Source organism: Myodes glareolus, chromosome 25, assembly GCF_982192425.1.
Source record: "Myodes glareolus chromosome 25, mMyoGla1.1, whole genome shotgun sequence".
In the NCBI taxonomy this organism is placed as follows: domain Eukaryota; kingdom Metazoa; phylum Chordata; class Mammalia; order Rodentia; family Cricetidae; genus Myodes; species Myodes glareolus.
In genome coordinates, this window is record NC_142050.1 from 16,111,851 (window position 1) to 16,128,855 (window position 17,005).

General features: G+C 34.5%; 1 protein-coding gene across 3 annotated transcripts in view; it reads right to left on the reverse strand.

Annotated features, from left to right (window-relative positions):
* Positions 1–1,325: 1,325 nt before the first annotated feature.
* Asz1 (ankyrin repeat, SAM and basic leucine zipper domain containing 1) overlaps positions 1,326–17,005 on the reverse strand; it is a 48,259-nt gene continuing 32,579 nt past the window's right edge. For 2 of the 3 annotated variants that reach the window (XM_085683686.2, XM_048448931.3), the window contains 6 exons: positions 16,209–16,284; positions 15,271–15,327; positions 14,263–14,372; positions 5,156–5,261; positions 4,282–4,395; positions 1,326–1,749 (listed from right to left, as the gene is read on the reverse strand). In XM_085683686.2, coding sequence (XP_085539812.2) covers positions 1,597–1,749; positions 4,282–4,395; positions 5,156–5,261; positions 14,263–14,372; positions 15,271–15,327; positions 16,209–16,284 — 616 coding nt within the window. In that variant the 3' untranslated portion in view covers positions 1,326–1,596. The remainder of the gene's footprint in view (positions 1,750–4,281; positions 4,396–5,155; positions 5,262–14,262; positions 14,373–15,270; positions 15,328–16,208; positions 16,285–17,005) is intronic. The other variant, XM_048448933.3, reaches the window with a different exon arrangement.

The window sequence follows — 17,005 nt, forward strand, 5'->3', positions numbered from 1 at the left end:
TTCTAAATCATAAGGAAATCTTTATTAATTCTATTGATACTTTAACTGGAGAAGTAATTTCAATAACTACAAAATAATACCCTAATTATTTTTAGTCTATAGTCTGGAAATCACACTGTATTTATCAAGACAGGAATAAGGCTTTTAGAAGATGTGCCTGGCACTAAATTTATAGTATTTATTTCCTCCCATCTGAAGAACACTGGGACAGAGTACTTCACTGTAAAGAATTCTATGATAAACTCTGGAAAACAAGTCATGTAAATTCACATCTGATGGCTGAATACTGAGCTTCATTTTGTTAGGAAAAAGCAGTAGTAACCACCCACCCCAAAGAAGACAGAGTATTTTTCTTAAAGTACACCGAAATAAAAGACCACCAAGTGGTTAATCAGGTAGGATGCCTATCACTTTCATACTTTAATTTTAAAAGGAAAATAAAAGTAGTCTGTACTAAATAACTTCTTGTTGGGAGTGATACACCATGTATTAAAACAAGTTTCTATGTTTCTGTCTATGTCTTGAACTAGCTTAAATAGGGGACATCACAACATGCTTATTACATGTAACATGCATGTTACAGGATGTTTACTGTAACAGTTGAGTGTTAGATGCCCTTCGCCATGTAATTACCTTCCAATGACACACAACTGATGCCTCTGCAGAACGCTGGTTTGAATCTAGCAGTGCTGGTATTAAGAATGGGCAGAAACTGCTACTCACTACAGTCCTTACACTCGTCTCTCATCCTCAACTTCTTCCCCTTTGTTGCTGTTAGCTCCTAACTATAGATAACTGATGTTTTCAGTACGGCACTAAATCCACCGAGTCTTGGATACCATACTACCTACTAAATGGAACCTGCCTGTTTTATATTTCACTTTTAAAATTTGAATGTAGTATTTCAAAATGAAAAATACAATTTTACGCACTTAAAGACAAGAAATTACAAACCAAATGACATTCACTTTCATAATATCCCTAAAATACTACATACAGGATATTCAGCAAAAATACTTACTTTACATAAAAATGCTAATATATTTTTCCTTTACTTTTTCTTGATTTTTTATTCTGACTGTAAAATACTTTTTAAAAAGTATAAAGATTTTCACATTTTACTATTACCTTTTGTCTTCTCTGATACTTTCATAATTAATAATTCATAATTTCTTTAGCAAAGGCATATAAATAAAAAAGCAGTAAGATGATCCTTATTATATAAAAACAGATGGGAATAAGGCCTAAAAGGAATACCAACTTATGAATTCTTCACAAATACTCTTAAGCTTCTTTATGACAAGTAAGTACACTTTCTCCAAATGTAAAGAATATCAAATGTTTATTCTGCATGCGATTTAGTCAGGTTTAAATGAAAGAATTATCCACAATTTTCTTGACTGAAATTAACATAAGAATGTAACAAACTGTATAATTCAAACTGGTCACTTTCTAAAGAAAAACTCTGTTTATGTTATAATTTTTCCTATGGAGTGTCGGCAAGGAAATAAAGCTTTGCTGTACAGTAAAGGAACAAAAGTAATGCTAGGACAGTCTGAGTAAGATGTACATACATAACTTAAATAAATATTAGAATTATTTTCTCTGGCAAGTTAGCTTGCAGATGAAAATCAGCAGCCCAAATCCACAGACTGTAACTGCCGACCTCTTCAAAATTCGACTCTTCCACGTAGACACTTCCTCTGCTAAAGGGATATGAGTTGGATCATTTTCCCGCTTATTCTGCATCTGGTTTTTAGTATGAAAAACAAGAGTTAGTAGACAAGATACTGAAAATTTAAAAAGTTCATATTAATTCACTGGATTTAGATAGAAAGAATTCAAGACTCCATGACAGATTTAAAGTGAACATATATGCCTTTACTAGTATATTTCCTGGATGATTATTACATACATTTTACAGTTATAATAAACACTTTCATATATTATCACACTTTAAAATGGTGCTTTTTGTGTCATGAGACAAAGTTCCTTTCATGTCAACTTAAAGTTTCTATTTTACCTATAATGAATAACAACTGAAATTTATTTCCTTCTCTATTAAATGTAGCCCATAAAAGGCAGATCGATTCTTATGACAAAGCTACAACACCAGCTCAGGAAAAATCAGAAGGCAGTGCATTGTTACTGCAGGAGCAATTGCATCTAAGAGTTTAAGTGCTTCATGAATCAGTTCTCAGCAATGAGAGTTGATTTCCTAGACTGCGTTTAAACCCCCAGAGACATTTTCTGTGAAGCAGACTCCCACCAGTGTGTGTGTTGGTGGAGGGTGCGGAGGTGGGGAAGAGGTGAGAGATAGCTGCTGGAATGGGTCGGGGAAGGAGAATAAGCAGAAAGCAAGAGATATTTAAAAGATAAAAAGAACTGGACACATTCATGGAGTGATATTTACTAGAAACATCCTGCACTAGGGTGACGATAGAAATACTTTCAACAATAGCAGGAATAAAGACTTTGAAATTCTACAGTGTAAATATTTAATTTAAAAGTCCGCAAAATTAATTTCAAATTTATAGTAGAAAAATGAACTTTGATGCCAATCTCATTAAGACCGTAATCTTGGTTTAACTTCCAAATGGCTTCATTCAGCAACAGATTCTTTTTTGACACTGATGCTCCATTTACTGAATCCTGAGACAGCCATTCCTTTATTAACTGATGACCCTTCCTAACAAGACTTGTCAGTGTGTTGGTTTGAAAGAGAATGATGTGGTGTTAAAGGCTGGCCTTGACCTCTCCTCCCCTCTTTTTGTTACTGCAATACACTTATCTGTGATAACTCGTATACTTTTTTGAAAAGTTTCTACTAGTGAATTTTAGGCTGCCAAAAGCTTAAAACCCAAATTAGTATCCACTCCTGCCACATTTTCAGGAATTTCCTACACTTAAAGTGATACTTTCAAGGAAGTCTCTATATAGAAATTTTTCTACTTTTCCATGGATTTTCATGAAGAACATCATGTTGAATAAAGGTTAATTCCACTTTCCTTCCATTCGAGATGAGATGGAGGAAGTGAGGATGAAGGGCATTACAGTTTTTGTGCTGTCAGCAAACCCAGGCCCCATCCTGCTTGTGCAGGCTCTCGGCACTGGGTAGATGGATGAATATCACACACGGTCCAACTCCTAAAGCACCTCTGCCACTGGAAAGGAACTGATTTATTACAAGGTGAAATGCATTTCTTACTCTCTCATTTAAAGCATCCTCATTCCACTATTACAAAATTTGTTTCACAACTTTGTTCTGGATTTAAAAGACTTCTGATTAAATATTTTAATAGGGGAGATGATAAATTACCTTGAACATGAAGTTTGCCTTCAAATTCTTTTGTAAGATATTGGTGAAAATATTAAATGAATCTTACGCTGAAGCTATAAAAGTCAGATGAATTTCAAAAGTTTTGTAGCTATCAAACTTATTTATTAAATTGACAGGGACTCAGAGGAGTCTTTTAGGAAACTTGGAGTGTTTCCCTTTATTTTCCACAGTCAATAAAGGCTGCTATTTTAGCAGCTTGAACCTTGTACAGACAATTTTTTAAAGGGGAAAACAACCTGCCTTTAAATCTAGACATATATTGCTCCTATAAAAATAAAGACAGATAAAAAAAATGCCCACATCCTAAAAAGTTAAATTGTAAAAGATGAGTCTGATCAATAGAAATAATACTTCAATGCCAATTTTATCTCATTAATAGAACTAGTAAGTATTTCATGTGGCTTTTTTGCATCTGTACAGTCATAGGTAAGTAATAGTGTAATATCTGTCTTTCCCAAGTGAATAAATGGTTACAATTATTTTCCATTGTTTTCCATTTTTTCTTTTCTTTTCTGTGCTGAGGATTGAACCAAGGGCCTAAGCAAACACTCTACCTCTAAACTATACCCAAGCTCCTGAGTGCACAGATTAGTAAATAAACATACCACAATTATTAACTTATCTGCCTTGTATGGTACACAGAATTCTGGAATAAACTGTTAACAAAAGGTACCACTATTTTATAGGGTGTACAAGCAGTTTTGCATAAGGTTGTGTTTAGTGGTATGTTTTCTTGATAATCAGAAGCACAAGAAGCACATAGTCTTTCAGCATGTGCTTCTTTCACACCCAGCAGTACCTGTTTCTTATGTGCATTTCTCCCTTTGGAAACTGTTCTGTACTATTTCTCCATGCGTCCTACCGTTGCCCTTGTTAAAACTGCGTCATCTTCTAACATCTTGCTCTGAAAGGTTTCCACCATGTTCATGTTAAATATATACCTTCTGAATCAAATCCTTCAGCTTGCAGACCTCTTCATTCAAATCTTCAACATTACTAACCAGTTCTTCACAAACTGAAGTAAAATTTGCGGGAGAAGCCCACTGTAGTACTATCTGTTGAGATTTCCAGAAGTTACATTAAAAATGGAAATAAATTTTCCCAATCTTTATGCACAAAGATTATGACATTCTAAAATATTAAATTATATAATTGACCTTTTTGTTCATAATAAATCTTGATAACAAAAGTCAGTAACTTTATACAAACAGTTAAATCAGTTTTCTATATGAATTCCCTAAATATATATTTATATGTAGAAATTAATACTAGTAATATTTGTGATGAATAAGTTTTCAAAAATTTAAAAAGTGACATTCTTAGACTTGTTTTATACGTTAACACAGGAAAACAAGTCCGCTTAAAAATTTTCATTCCAGACAAACAGGTAAAACAAAATCAGAAAAAACTTTGCTTTTATAAATTTTATAAAATTTTAAAATTTCCTTAATTAAGAAAAACTATATGTCAATATGATTTTTAAATAACATTTATTTTGATTCACCTTTCACTTGGGTATACTAACACTTTTTAATTTGATCAATTGATCCTCATTAACAACAAATGACAAGTTTAATACAGAGATCAGTTTAGATTATGGTTTCCCTTATTCCCCCTTTGCTTGAGGCTGGAAGTACATGTTTTTATAATGGATTAGACATAGAAAAAATAGTCAACAAATTTATTGCTTTGAGACTCATGCTGACCAACCAACAGAGCTTCATCAGATCAGAACTGCCTAATGAGTTATCATGAATCCATTTAGCCCATTCTTCAACACCCACGCTTCGCATGGAACAACTCTTGCTAAATTACCTTGTGAGAATTTACAGGTAACTCAGTGATGATATTCTGCACAGCTGTGATTAAATGGCCACACTGCTTGTTTAACTTCAGAAGGAAGTTGAGGAACTCATCACCACTGAAGAAAGGAGAGAAATAGGAATGAGTTAAAAGTGTTTTGCTTCATTCTACCAACCTGATTTTAACATTAATGAGGTTTAAAAAAATTATCGACTATCCAATATGTACTGGGAACTGAAATAGGCATTATGTATAAAAGAATACCAAGTCTCAAATACCAAGAATGATGAATTTCTTTTCTTTTTTTTTCAAAGTTTATTAAATTATGAAAGTTTCCATTTCCGCCCCTCCTCCCAACACTCTCCCACTCCCTCCTCCCCCTCCTCCTTCCTCTCTATCCCTAAGAGCAGTCAGGGCTTCCAGCCCTGTGGGAAGTTCAAGTTCCTCCCCCCTCCCTCCAGGTCCAGGAAGGTGAGTATCCAAACAGACTGGATCCCAAAAATCCAGTATATGCAGAGGAAACAAGTCCCAGTGTCATTGTCAGTGGCTTTTCAGAAAGGCTCCGGGCCAGGTAACCTCGGGTGCATGGGGGCGTGGGTGGGAGGGTTGTTGGAAGGGGAGAGGGTTAGAGAGAAGGGAGTAGGGGAGGAATGGGGAAAACTCGGGGGACTGAGATGGTGGGAGGGAGGAAGGATGGATATGGGATCAGGGAAGAATATATCTCAACTAAGGGAGTCATTTTAGGGTTTACAAGAGACTTGATTATAAATGGGATCCCAGGTCCAAGGAGAGATCCCCAGACTGTTCTCTAGACAGAGGAGAGGGTGCCTGAACCGGCCTTGGCCTATAACCATACTGATGAAGCTTTTGCTTATCACCTTAGATCCTTCATCGACGATGGATGATGAATTTCTTTACTATTCCTTATTTATTACATAGTTTTTGTGGTATGGGAATAGGACCCTGGACTTTTCACTTGCCAGATAAGTTCTGCCACCAAGTCAAAGCCCCTGCTTCAAGAATCTCAAAGAGGAGATACAGACATGAAATTATTATCTGAGGGAATACACGAAGAAGGAGGATTAAAGAACCAATATTTGAGCAGTGATCACAGAGGATACTGAATTGATTATTTTTACATGGGTTGTTTTATTTCTCCCTATCAGTGTCTGAGGTGGCTACCACTTGTTCATAGCTAAAACTCACAGAGAATTTAATACTACACACTATGGTGGGAAAAAAGAATTAGAAACAGTACACAGAAATGATACTTGGATTGAACTTGGAGCCAAATAATAAGTTTTCCATTTAGGTAAGAAGGGACAGAAAGACTTGATAGGTATAAAAGTACAAAAGTAGAGGACCTGTTAGGGTGTGACTAAAGTAAAGTCATCAGAAAGTAGTAGCAGTAGGGTAAATGGAACTACATTCCATAACATTCTGTATTTCTCATAATGTAGGATTACTAAAAGAGTTCAAACAGGAAGGGAGAAAGGCAAAACTTGGTATAAATTAGTGACTATTCTGGATTAAAGTAACATAAAAATGGAAGAATTGGGGAAATTCCATACTAGAGAGAGACAACTTAAGGTAAAGAACCAACAGTCTTGTTGGAAGGAGAGGTAGAACTCTTTTTAGAAATTTATAGGAAATAAACTGAAAAAAAAGAAATAAAGTATATGTAAAACAAAAACAATTTAGGATGATTTTAATTTTTTGTTTTCCTAGATGGAGGTATCATTAAGCAAGGAACTGAAATTTGGTATGAATGGGGAGTAGGGTAGAAGGTGAGGAGAAAACATTATAGCCTCTTGGTTTGGACTGAGCATCCATAAGTAGGGAGCTTTCAGATCTTTGGCAAGCCTCATCTTAAGTCAGATGTTTCCAACTCTCTAGAATGGAGACAAGACTTTCAGGAGGCCAGAAGAAAGCAATATACAGTACTTGGCATTTTTGTCTGGCAACGGGCTGGCATTCAAGTGAGTTGAATTATGGTGTAACCTCAATGACGTGAGATGTGCAGGTGGTAACAATCAGTGAGCAGTAGAAAGTGTAAGTCTTAGAACAATGTCTATTCTGAGATATATAGACTCTAAGGGAATTGATATAATTCAGAGATAGTAAGGGAACAGCAATAAGAAAAAATTATCTTATATTCACTAGTGTCTTAGTAGACTAGTTATTCCTTCTAGCATGAATGTGATCACAAACCAACTATAATTCTGAAGATCACAGACAAAAATAAAAGAGGATATATCAGAAGAGAACTGAGAGCAGTGATCACAGCATGGGGAAAAAGAAAGGTTACCTGGGAAGCAGAAGGAAACCAATCAGAGTTGACCATTCTTATGGATGGCAGTGAAGGGGAAACTTTCCAGAAAAGATGGCTGAGTACCTTAAATATCCATTCATCAATTCAGACAGGAGACTGTCTGAGGACTAGACTGGCTTTGGTAACTAACAGGCCAATTGACAGTGGAAACCCATACTATCCAACAGAACAAATACCCATCAAATTAAATAAGTGATTCAGAAAAATAGAAAAGACAAATTTAAATGGACAAAATGGGAACACGTTACCATAAAATGCTACTGCAATTTAGAAAAATGGGGGAAAAAACCTGTATAGTATGCCAATAATATCTACTAAATAGAAAACATAAAACAGTCCTCAACTATGGAACCAGCACTACTTTTACCTTCAAACAACATTCTTATATGTATCTCTGGCCAGATACTATATAGGTTTACACACTAGGATAAAAGTCTTTAAAGAAACAATGTCGACTTCCAAAGAACTATTCTCTACAGTACCTTACTAGGATGTATACAGCATTTTCATTTAAAGGAAGCCTGTTAGCTATTAGGCTGGAAAACAAAACACAGAGTACAGACTATCTACTGAGGCACTGACTACATGGCTGCTTCCTCTCTCTTTTGTGTTGGGTCTCAAATAGCCTAGTCTGGCCTGGAATTCACTATGTAGCTGCGGATGCATGGAGTTTCTGATTCTCCTGTGTCTATCTCCCAAGCATAGGGGTTATACAGGCTTGCTCCACCCTGCCTGTTTGATTCCTTTTTAAACCAAAGTGAAAATACATATTTTAAAGGTCTTACTGCTTTATTTAGAAACAAAAACAGTATTTATAAAAGCATTCTCAAAATTCATACCATTTTTCTTTATTACATGTCCTGATTTTTACTTTAGAAAGAAGAGAATTCAGAGAATCAAGTATTACTCATGTTGCTTTGTTTATGTAATGTTTGTACACAGTATATGCACACACACATATATACTGTATATATATGTACATGCATAATGTATACATTTAGAGTTAATCTTCTTCTGATATTTGAATTTTGTTTGCTACAATAAAAACACTAAGTATTCAACAGGCGATTCATTAATATCACATGTATTTAATGTAACGAGTTCAAGGAAGTTAGAAATCTATTGAGAATTAGCAATGAAAACATCAAATGATAGCAGGTATAAAATTATAGTTTATTCATAAATATATATGAAATAGAAACTCACAAGCACTTATTCTGAAGACAGTAAGGAACTCAGTTAAAAACAAACTTGCAAAAGTACAGCTCTATTTAATGTGGTAGTTTACGTGAGAATGGCTCCTAAACGCTCACATACTTGAATACTTGGTCCCCAGTTGGTAGAACTATTTGGGAAGGGTCAGGAGATATGGCTTTGTTGGGGGAGTACCAGTAGACACAGGCTTTGAGGTTTCAAAAGACTAGTGCCATTCCTCTTTTTGTCTCTTCCTCCTGATCAAGGGTTAGGATGTAAGCTCTCAGCTGTTGCTACCTTCATGCCTTCATTCTGCTATGAGGGACTCTAACCTTCTGAAGTCATTAAGCCCAAACTTAACACTTTCTTTTATAAGTTGCTTTGATCATGGTGTCTGTCTTAGTCAGTGTTCTATTGCTGTGAAGAGACACTATGACCAAGGTAACTTTTTTATAAAAGACAGCATTAATTGGGCACTTGCTTACAGTTTCAGAAGTTAGTCCTTTATCATGGCAGGGACCATGGTGGCACACAGGCATATGTGGTACTAGAGAAGTAGCAAAGAGTTCACATCCTGATCCATAGGCAGAAAGAGAGGGGGGGGTAAATGGAGAAGAGGAGGGAGAGACTTGACCCCCAAGTAACACACTTGTTATCCTTTCAATCAGTTCTACTCCCTGGTGATTCAGCATTCAAATATATGATCCCATGGCTTTACTTAAAGCACCACAGTGCCTTATAACAGCAAGAGAAAAGCCACTAGGATTAGAAGAAAACAGTAGTCTTTCTTTTCACATATAATTATTTGGACCACTGAACAGTAATAGGCAAGCTACATAAATCACAGCTCCACAGAGTACCAATCATGTCATATAGCATGTGTATGGTATCTTCTGTCACTGCTGTATAGTACGCAACCTACAGAATGTTGCATGTAGTCCTAACAATTTGTTTGTGTTTAAGGGATTCTAAATAAGCAGATATGACAAAGGTAAGGTAAGATAAATTATTTGATCAAATGTGTGTGTGAGGGGGGCTAGAGAAAACTATATTTTCCTTTTCAGAGGATTATACTTTGTCCCAATAACACAAGGATTGACAGTGTGACCTACTTTGGCACATAAAATAAGACTGCAACTTTTTTTGAGATTATAATTACATCACTTCCTCTTCCCTTTTCTTCTCTAAATGCTCTCCTTCCTCCTTTCAAATTTATGCCCTCTTTTTTCATTAACTGTTGTTATATACATATAAATGTGTGTGTGTATGTATATACCTATACTTCTAAATACATATAAACAACCTGCTCAGTCTGCATAATGTTGTATGTATGATATGTTTTAAGGGGTGGTCATTTTGTAGCTCTTCCCCAGGGAAGACTATTTCTCCTACTCTGAGCATTCCTAGTTGCCTGTAGTTCTTTGTGTAGGCTGACTCCTCATTAACCTTTCCCCATTCACATTAGCATGTCTATTGCTATAATCCTTATTCAGTTCATGTTTATGCACGTTTGTGAGACTTCATGGGTATCAGCTTCTGACATTCCTAGGAAACGTGATTTCACAGCAAACTTTCTATTCCTCTGAGTTTACAGAGCCACTGACCAGTTCTGCTAGTTTGCTATGTCATATCTCATCTCTTGTCATGGAGGAGCATGCCCCATATTGAAGCAGTTCTAGCCTGGTCTCAGAGTAACTAGGAGGAGGGTCAGTGACAAGGATAATCAAGAACTGAAGTTCACTGTGACTGATGTTTAACATTTATAAGCAGATCAGGCTATATCAAAAAATTGAAGTCTAAAGCTGGACAGTGGTGGCTCATGTCTTTAATCCCAACACATGGGAGGCAGAGGCAGGCGGATCTCTATGAGTTTAGGCCAGCCTGGTCTACAAGAGCTAGTTATAGGATAGGCACCAAAGCTACACAGAGAAACCCTATCTCAAAACAACAACAACAAAAAATCTGAAGTCTAGTATTAAGATAAAATTTAATATCTATAATTAAAATGTTACAAATAGAAGTACTATATACTCACTGTAAAATAACTGAAAAAAAATCATACCATCCAAAGATAATAAGTGGTATTATTTTCTGCCAAGATATTTCCTTATAGATTTTCCAGTATTTCTTTTATATATTAAATATATAATATTTAATTTGCAAATTTACATTGTGCTTTTAACATACCATGGATATTTTTCCATGACATTAAGTTTCAAAATAATGTTAATAATGGAAAAATCATGTTTCTACAATCTAAGTCAACTATTTCTCTGCTGTTAATTATTTAGAAATTTCAATTTTAGAATGTTTAGAAATAAAAGGCGTGAACTACATATTCTACAAAAAATATTGGAACTATATAGATTTTTGAGGTGGAGTAGCTTCTTGATGGACTTATATTGAGATACTTTTGACACATTCAAGTGAATTTTAGGTAGCTCAGAGCTCAAAGAAAATGTCTGAGGACAGATTGCGAATGCTGGTTAGCTTGTTCAAAACTAATACTTACATTTAAAATTTAAACTCTGCAAACATGCCAAGGCATAAAAAAGTAAATGAACAGTATAGTGCATTCTTGTAACAGATTAGTTTAGATATTTGACACACACAGAAAGTATCTTAAAATAAATGAGTGGTTTAATTGTTGAAATAAAATTATCAGGAGATTACAATCAATCAATTCAACTTTTCCTGCTGTTAGTTTTCTTATGACTTAATGACTAATTTCTTCTTTAAAGGATGGCTTTAAACAAATGGGAAGCAAAACCTTGTCTTTAAAATCATGTAAACATAGTCTATGATTTAATAACAAGGCCAAATTCCTGGAATATGTGCCTGACATTTTTATTTTTTAAAAAATTCATCAGTTTTAATAAGTGAGCTATTCACGATTCTACACTCTTTAGGTCTATTAAAGCCCACAAATACACTCATATAGGCAACTCTGTCATCATTAAAATAAGTGACGTTAGTGGTTGTAATCTACAAGTTAGTCACCTAAGACCTGGAATTCTGTCTATTAGAAACAAGGATGGAACAATAAATATATTTGAGAAGGGTTACTGATTTAAAAATCTCACTACTGAGATCCTCTATAAAGCATTTAAAAATTTTAGGAGCTATAATATTATCTAGAAATAATAACATCAAATACTTAAGTCCTTCCTATTACACTGAGGAAAACAGAGACAAAACAATGAGAAAAGAGTATTTATACTGTGTCCTCTTTAATAGGTTTTAAGATAGCAGGATCATAAAAATAGGTTCTTGGAAGAATTCTCTAATTCTAAAACAATACAGAAATCTATTTGACTAATAGTTACATAACTAATGACAATAAGGCATTTGTAAGTATTTTTTTATAGTACACAAAGGTTAGCAATCTGCTGGTGTTGTTAAATACATGTTTAAAATTATCATGCTGTTAGAAGGAAAACAATTATTACATGTTATTTAGGATTTCAAAAATCTATGTGTTTTATTTTTAAATACAGGTAATACTGACAAACAAAAATATTTGGGAAATGTACAAGGTAGTCAATCATAATTTAAAAGGCAGAAGCCTTTCAGCTTTTCTAGTCTACGTTTAAATTCTATCTGTTCTTCGTAGCTTTCACAAAGTAACTAAGCTGAGTCAAACCAGAAGGCAACAGGAAAGTTTCTAAGCATACGTAAATTAAAGGACATGCTTTTAAATAATATGTGAATAAAGACAAAGCCTTGATGGAAAAACATGACACACAGAGGTCTATGAAAATGACCATTTAATGTATTAAGATTTTTGTGACTTTCAATTATATCCATATTGAGAGGAAAATACAAATGGCCACCCACATGCTTATATAACGAGAAGGAATGTCAAACAAGGTGGTGTGCACCTGTGATCCTCCACTTGGGAAGCTAAGGCAGAAAGATTGAGTGTTTTATGTCTGTCAAGGTTATAGAAGATCCTGTCACAAAAGTAGGAAGAAAGGGAGGGAAGGAGAAATAGAAACATTCTATCTTATGGACATATAAAAATTCAAAGCATATATATTCAACATAAAAATTCAAAGCAGGCAGAAGAAAACAATAAGGGTAACAGCACAAACCAATGTTTTAAAAAGCAGTAATGGAACAAAAGAAAGGTTCTATGGGCTGGTGAGATTGCTCAGTGGGTAAAGCACCAGCCAAGTCTGATGACCTGAGCTCATACTCTAGGACTCTCATGGGGATAGGAGGAAGCTAAATCCCATAGATTGTTCCCACATGCACACTGTGTCATCCCCACACAGACACAAAATAAACATTAAGTTAAAAAGGAGCATCTATCTAAAAATTAATAAGCCTCTAGCAAGACTAAAAGAGATAAAAATAAGCAAGGATAACATCAATATTGGTAATGAAATGAGATGTTATAATGGAGTCCACAGCTATCAAAAGGACAGCAGGGAATATCAGCAACCCTGTGTGCCTGGGATTCAGCCACCTAGTTAGTAATGAACTAAGTCCTTGAATACCACAAACAACTAAAATAAAGCTAAAATAAAACAGCTACAGCTTCAATAGTTTGTAACTACAAAAGATGATACAACTGTGATGAAAAGCATACCCTAAGGAAACTCCAGGCCAAACAGTTTCAAGGGAGAAATCTACATAAATATTTGAAGAAAAATAGCACTAGTCTCCACAACCTTGTCCGGAAAGCAGACAAGACTACTAATTCCCTAATGGTTTTGTAATGCGGTCACCCCAACACTAAAAGTAGACAAGACACCAAAGAGAAATTAGAGCAATATCCTCACAAACTTTGATGTCATCCTTACACAGTAAAGCTTGAAATAGAGATGAACTCAAGAGAAATGGTTTCTTTATGGCCATTGTGAAAATATTACCATTTTTCTCTTTTTCTTTTTGCTTGAAAGAGTGTCTGTGTCTATATGTTTGTGTGTGTGTGTGTGCGCATGTGCATGCATGAGTGTGTGTATACATGTACTTAATATGGAAGCCAGAGGACAGCCTCAGGCATTGTTCCTTTACATTCTGTCCATCTTATTTTTTTTTCTTTAAGACAGAGTGTTTTGCTGGCCTAGGACTCACTGAGGAGACTATGCCAGAGAGCTCCAAGGACCTGCCTGGCTCTGCCTCCCCAGTACTGAGCGTCCAAGTGTGTACCATCATGCCTGCCTTGTTTTGGGGAGATTTAGGGACTGAATTCAGGTCCTCATGGTTTCATGGCAATCACTTTAATAACTGAACAATGATTCCAGCTCCATAATTTTCTGTTTGGCACCTAACATCATTTAAAGAGAATGAGAATTATGATAAGAAAAATATGGTATCTTTTATATGGTGTGGTTTAGCAAGATGCAGTAAAAAAGACATAAAAATTATTTCTATTCAAGGTAATAAGATAGACTGTTTTGTTTCTCTGTAAAAAAATTCTATGGAAATTAACTTTATAAAGTGCATCTGGTTCTAAGTAATACACTACTGTGTATCTAAAAACCCATTTTCCTGGGAAAATGAAAGCATCAAATTAAATACTTAGGCATTAAACTAAAAATAATACTTTATTGTAAATGATATTAACATAAACTGATAATTTTACCTAATTTCCAGCTTTGCCACTTCAGGTAATTTTCCAAAATTTATCTCTTCTACTTCTAGTTCCTTGAGAACAGCAAGAATTTTTTGCTGATCTTTACTGGTAATTCCATTCTATGGAGAAATAATTGAAAGGTTTAATAAGACAGTTACATTTGAATAATTTCATATGCAAGACCACTAATGCCATTTTCTAGATTAATTCATATCTTTCAAAATAGACAAATACTGGAAATAATACACTTAAACATATTGTTCGGTTATACTTCAACAAAGTTGTATCACAAATAGTTTGGGTATATAGTTGACTATAGTCATTTTTTTGTAGTATATAATGATAACTGTGATGGATTCAAAAGTCACATTATTAGAATTTAAAATATTATCATTTTAAAATACATAACAAATAGTTTTTCCTTCAAAATATTTAGGATGTCAATAGTTATAAGAGAGAATTAACTTTTTAACCTGTGTTTTACCTTCAATATTAAAGTAAATTTCTTTCCTGGATTTAGTTAAATAGTATGTTATTTTGGCTTTTAGTGACAGTAGCAATTTCAAGTAACTAATGTGTTATTACAGCAGGATCGTTACTTTAAAATATCCTCCTTATTAAATTACCTCTAAAACTTCCCACACCTATTTTGAATTTATTGATAACAGATGACAGCATCACTGTTGCTGATTTGGAAGATAAATGCGTATGTCCACATTACAAGTCACCTCCTCCTTCTAGGCAGCCTGATTTACAAGCCCACTGTCTGTCTGAAAGTGAGTAGTAGTTCTCGTTGAGATACAGCCATCCTACAAAGCCCGATGCTAAAAGTCTGTAATGTTCTTTAAACAACTTACTATTACAGTACAATTGTCACATGACAATCCACTATTGTTTCTAACCAAGAATCTACAAAAGATCAGTCTACATAGCCCCAGAATTTTTAAAGTAGAAAATAAAAAAACGTGCAAGTTTAAAATGCCAAAGAATATATCTGGCATTTAAAGTGATTCTTACCTTTGTAAGCTCGTCTTTCTTCATGGTCAGAAGGTGTCTTAAAGTTATATCCCTTTCCTGCACAGAAGGTAAAAATCCCACCACCGTTCAGTGTCAACAATTCAAAGCAAAGCAGGAAAGGAAACAGAAGTTGCCACTTAACTGCTTTCTAAAAAAGCTCCCAGTCTTTCAGAGGGTATGTGGCCCATGAGCTACATCACTGGCTAGATAGTATATACACACTGAAGCACTCAGTATCTAGTTTCCCAGAATCAAAGAAAACGGCTAGCACTCATATCTGCTAAGAAAAAAGAAAATGTTCTGGAAATGTGACAGAAATTGTATTTTATAAGTAGCTAAATTTCACATGGCATCAGAGCAAACTATCAATAATACGATTTCTGAGCCAAGATGTCCTCAGATAGAAGCTTCAGCATTGCACAATGAATTTAACTCAGAAGTCCTGGAATCTTTGCTTCAGTACCCTTATCTACCTGGTAACAATTGTCATCTACTCAAACCCTCCTATGCAGACTTAAAGCATACATCGTTCCTGGTGTGTGACTTAACTTAATCTTCATGAAAGTCTATAGTTGTCCTTAAGAAAAAAAATGATATTTAAGTAGTATAGTCTAGTTAATAACCAGAGAAATTAACTAATACAGGATTGTCTGATTCAAAATCATGCTTCCAGCATTCCACACAAGACAAGCAATAGCTGTACACATGGAGCTTAAATGTGTACAGATGTATCAGACAGATGTTGTGAAATCCAGAAAAATTCTAATTTATATAAATTCCTAGGTTAATAATTTTTGGAAGTGCTTATCATAAATTTAAGAATAGGGTACTCTACAAATGAAGAAGAAATAAATGGCATGCTTATGAACTAAAATTTAATTTTATTCTAATATAACCACAAACATATAAAATGTACTCTGTTTTCCATGTAATCCTACCTTTAATAAGTCTGTCAAATGCTCAAGTCCAAGACCATGTAAAAATATTTCCAGATCTCCAAACGCTGTATATGGACTATAACATATCATAGCAAGGTCAGTTCCAGAATAGACTATATATACACAGTAATATATGTGTATATCTATTTAACAGCAAGCATGGGAATGGGCAAGAATGAATCCAGGCAGAATATATTTGTAAGTTAACACAGCACATTTAAATGCTGCATCAAAGGAATAAACCAGGTTCTCTCTTTGTCCCCTTGTCTCCCACTCCCCCTACTTTTTCTCCCTTTCTTCCTTTCCCTTTTAAAGCTGAAAAGTTAAACTCATGGCTTCACACAATCTAAGCAGTGAACTACATCCCCAACCCCAAAGTTTCTTAACTAAAGAAAGGGAAAACATGGGAGGTAATATTCAGCTCATCTTTCCTAAGATTTAAAATATTCATCAGTATGTATTTGTTATGAAATATCGCAAACAGAAATGTCTTTCAATGCAATAAATTAGATGGTGACTATAAATGTAGTAACTAGAGAATGGTTTGTAGCCATGTGCTGAACAATAGGATTAGCTCATAAAACCAAAGAGATGATAAAAATAATCAGAAAATAAGATCTAGCACAAACATGCATGAACATAAACATAATCTTGAGTCTCCTGAAAGTAAAATTTGATATTTTACTAAAAATATGTATTAAATTTAGTTAGCTAAATAAATAAATAACTAAATAAAATTCTTCTGAAATTCTGGAGAACAAAGCATCTAAAATCCAGACATTTCTAAGTGGCATTTT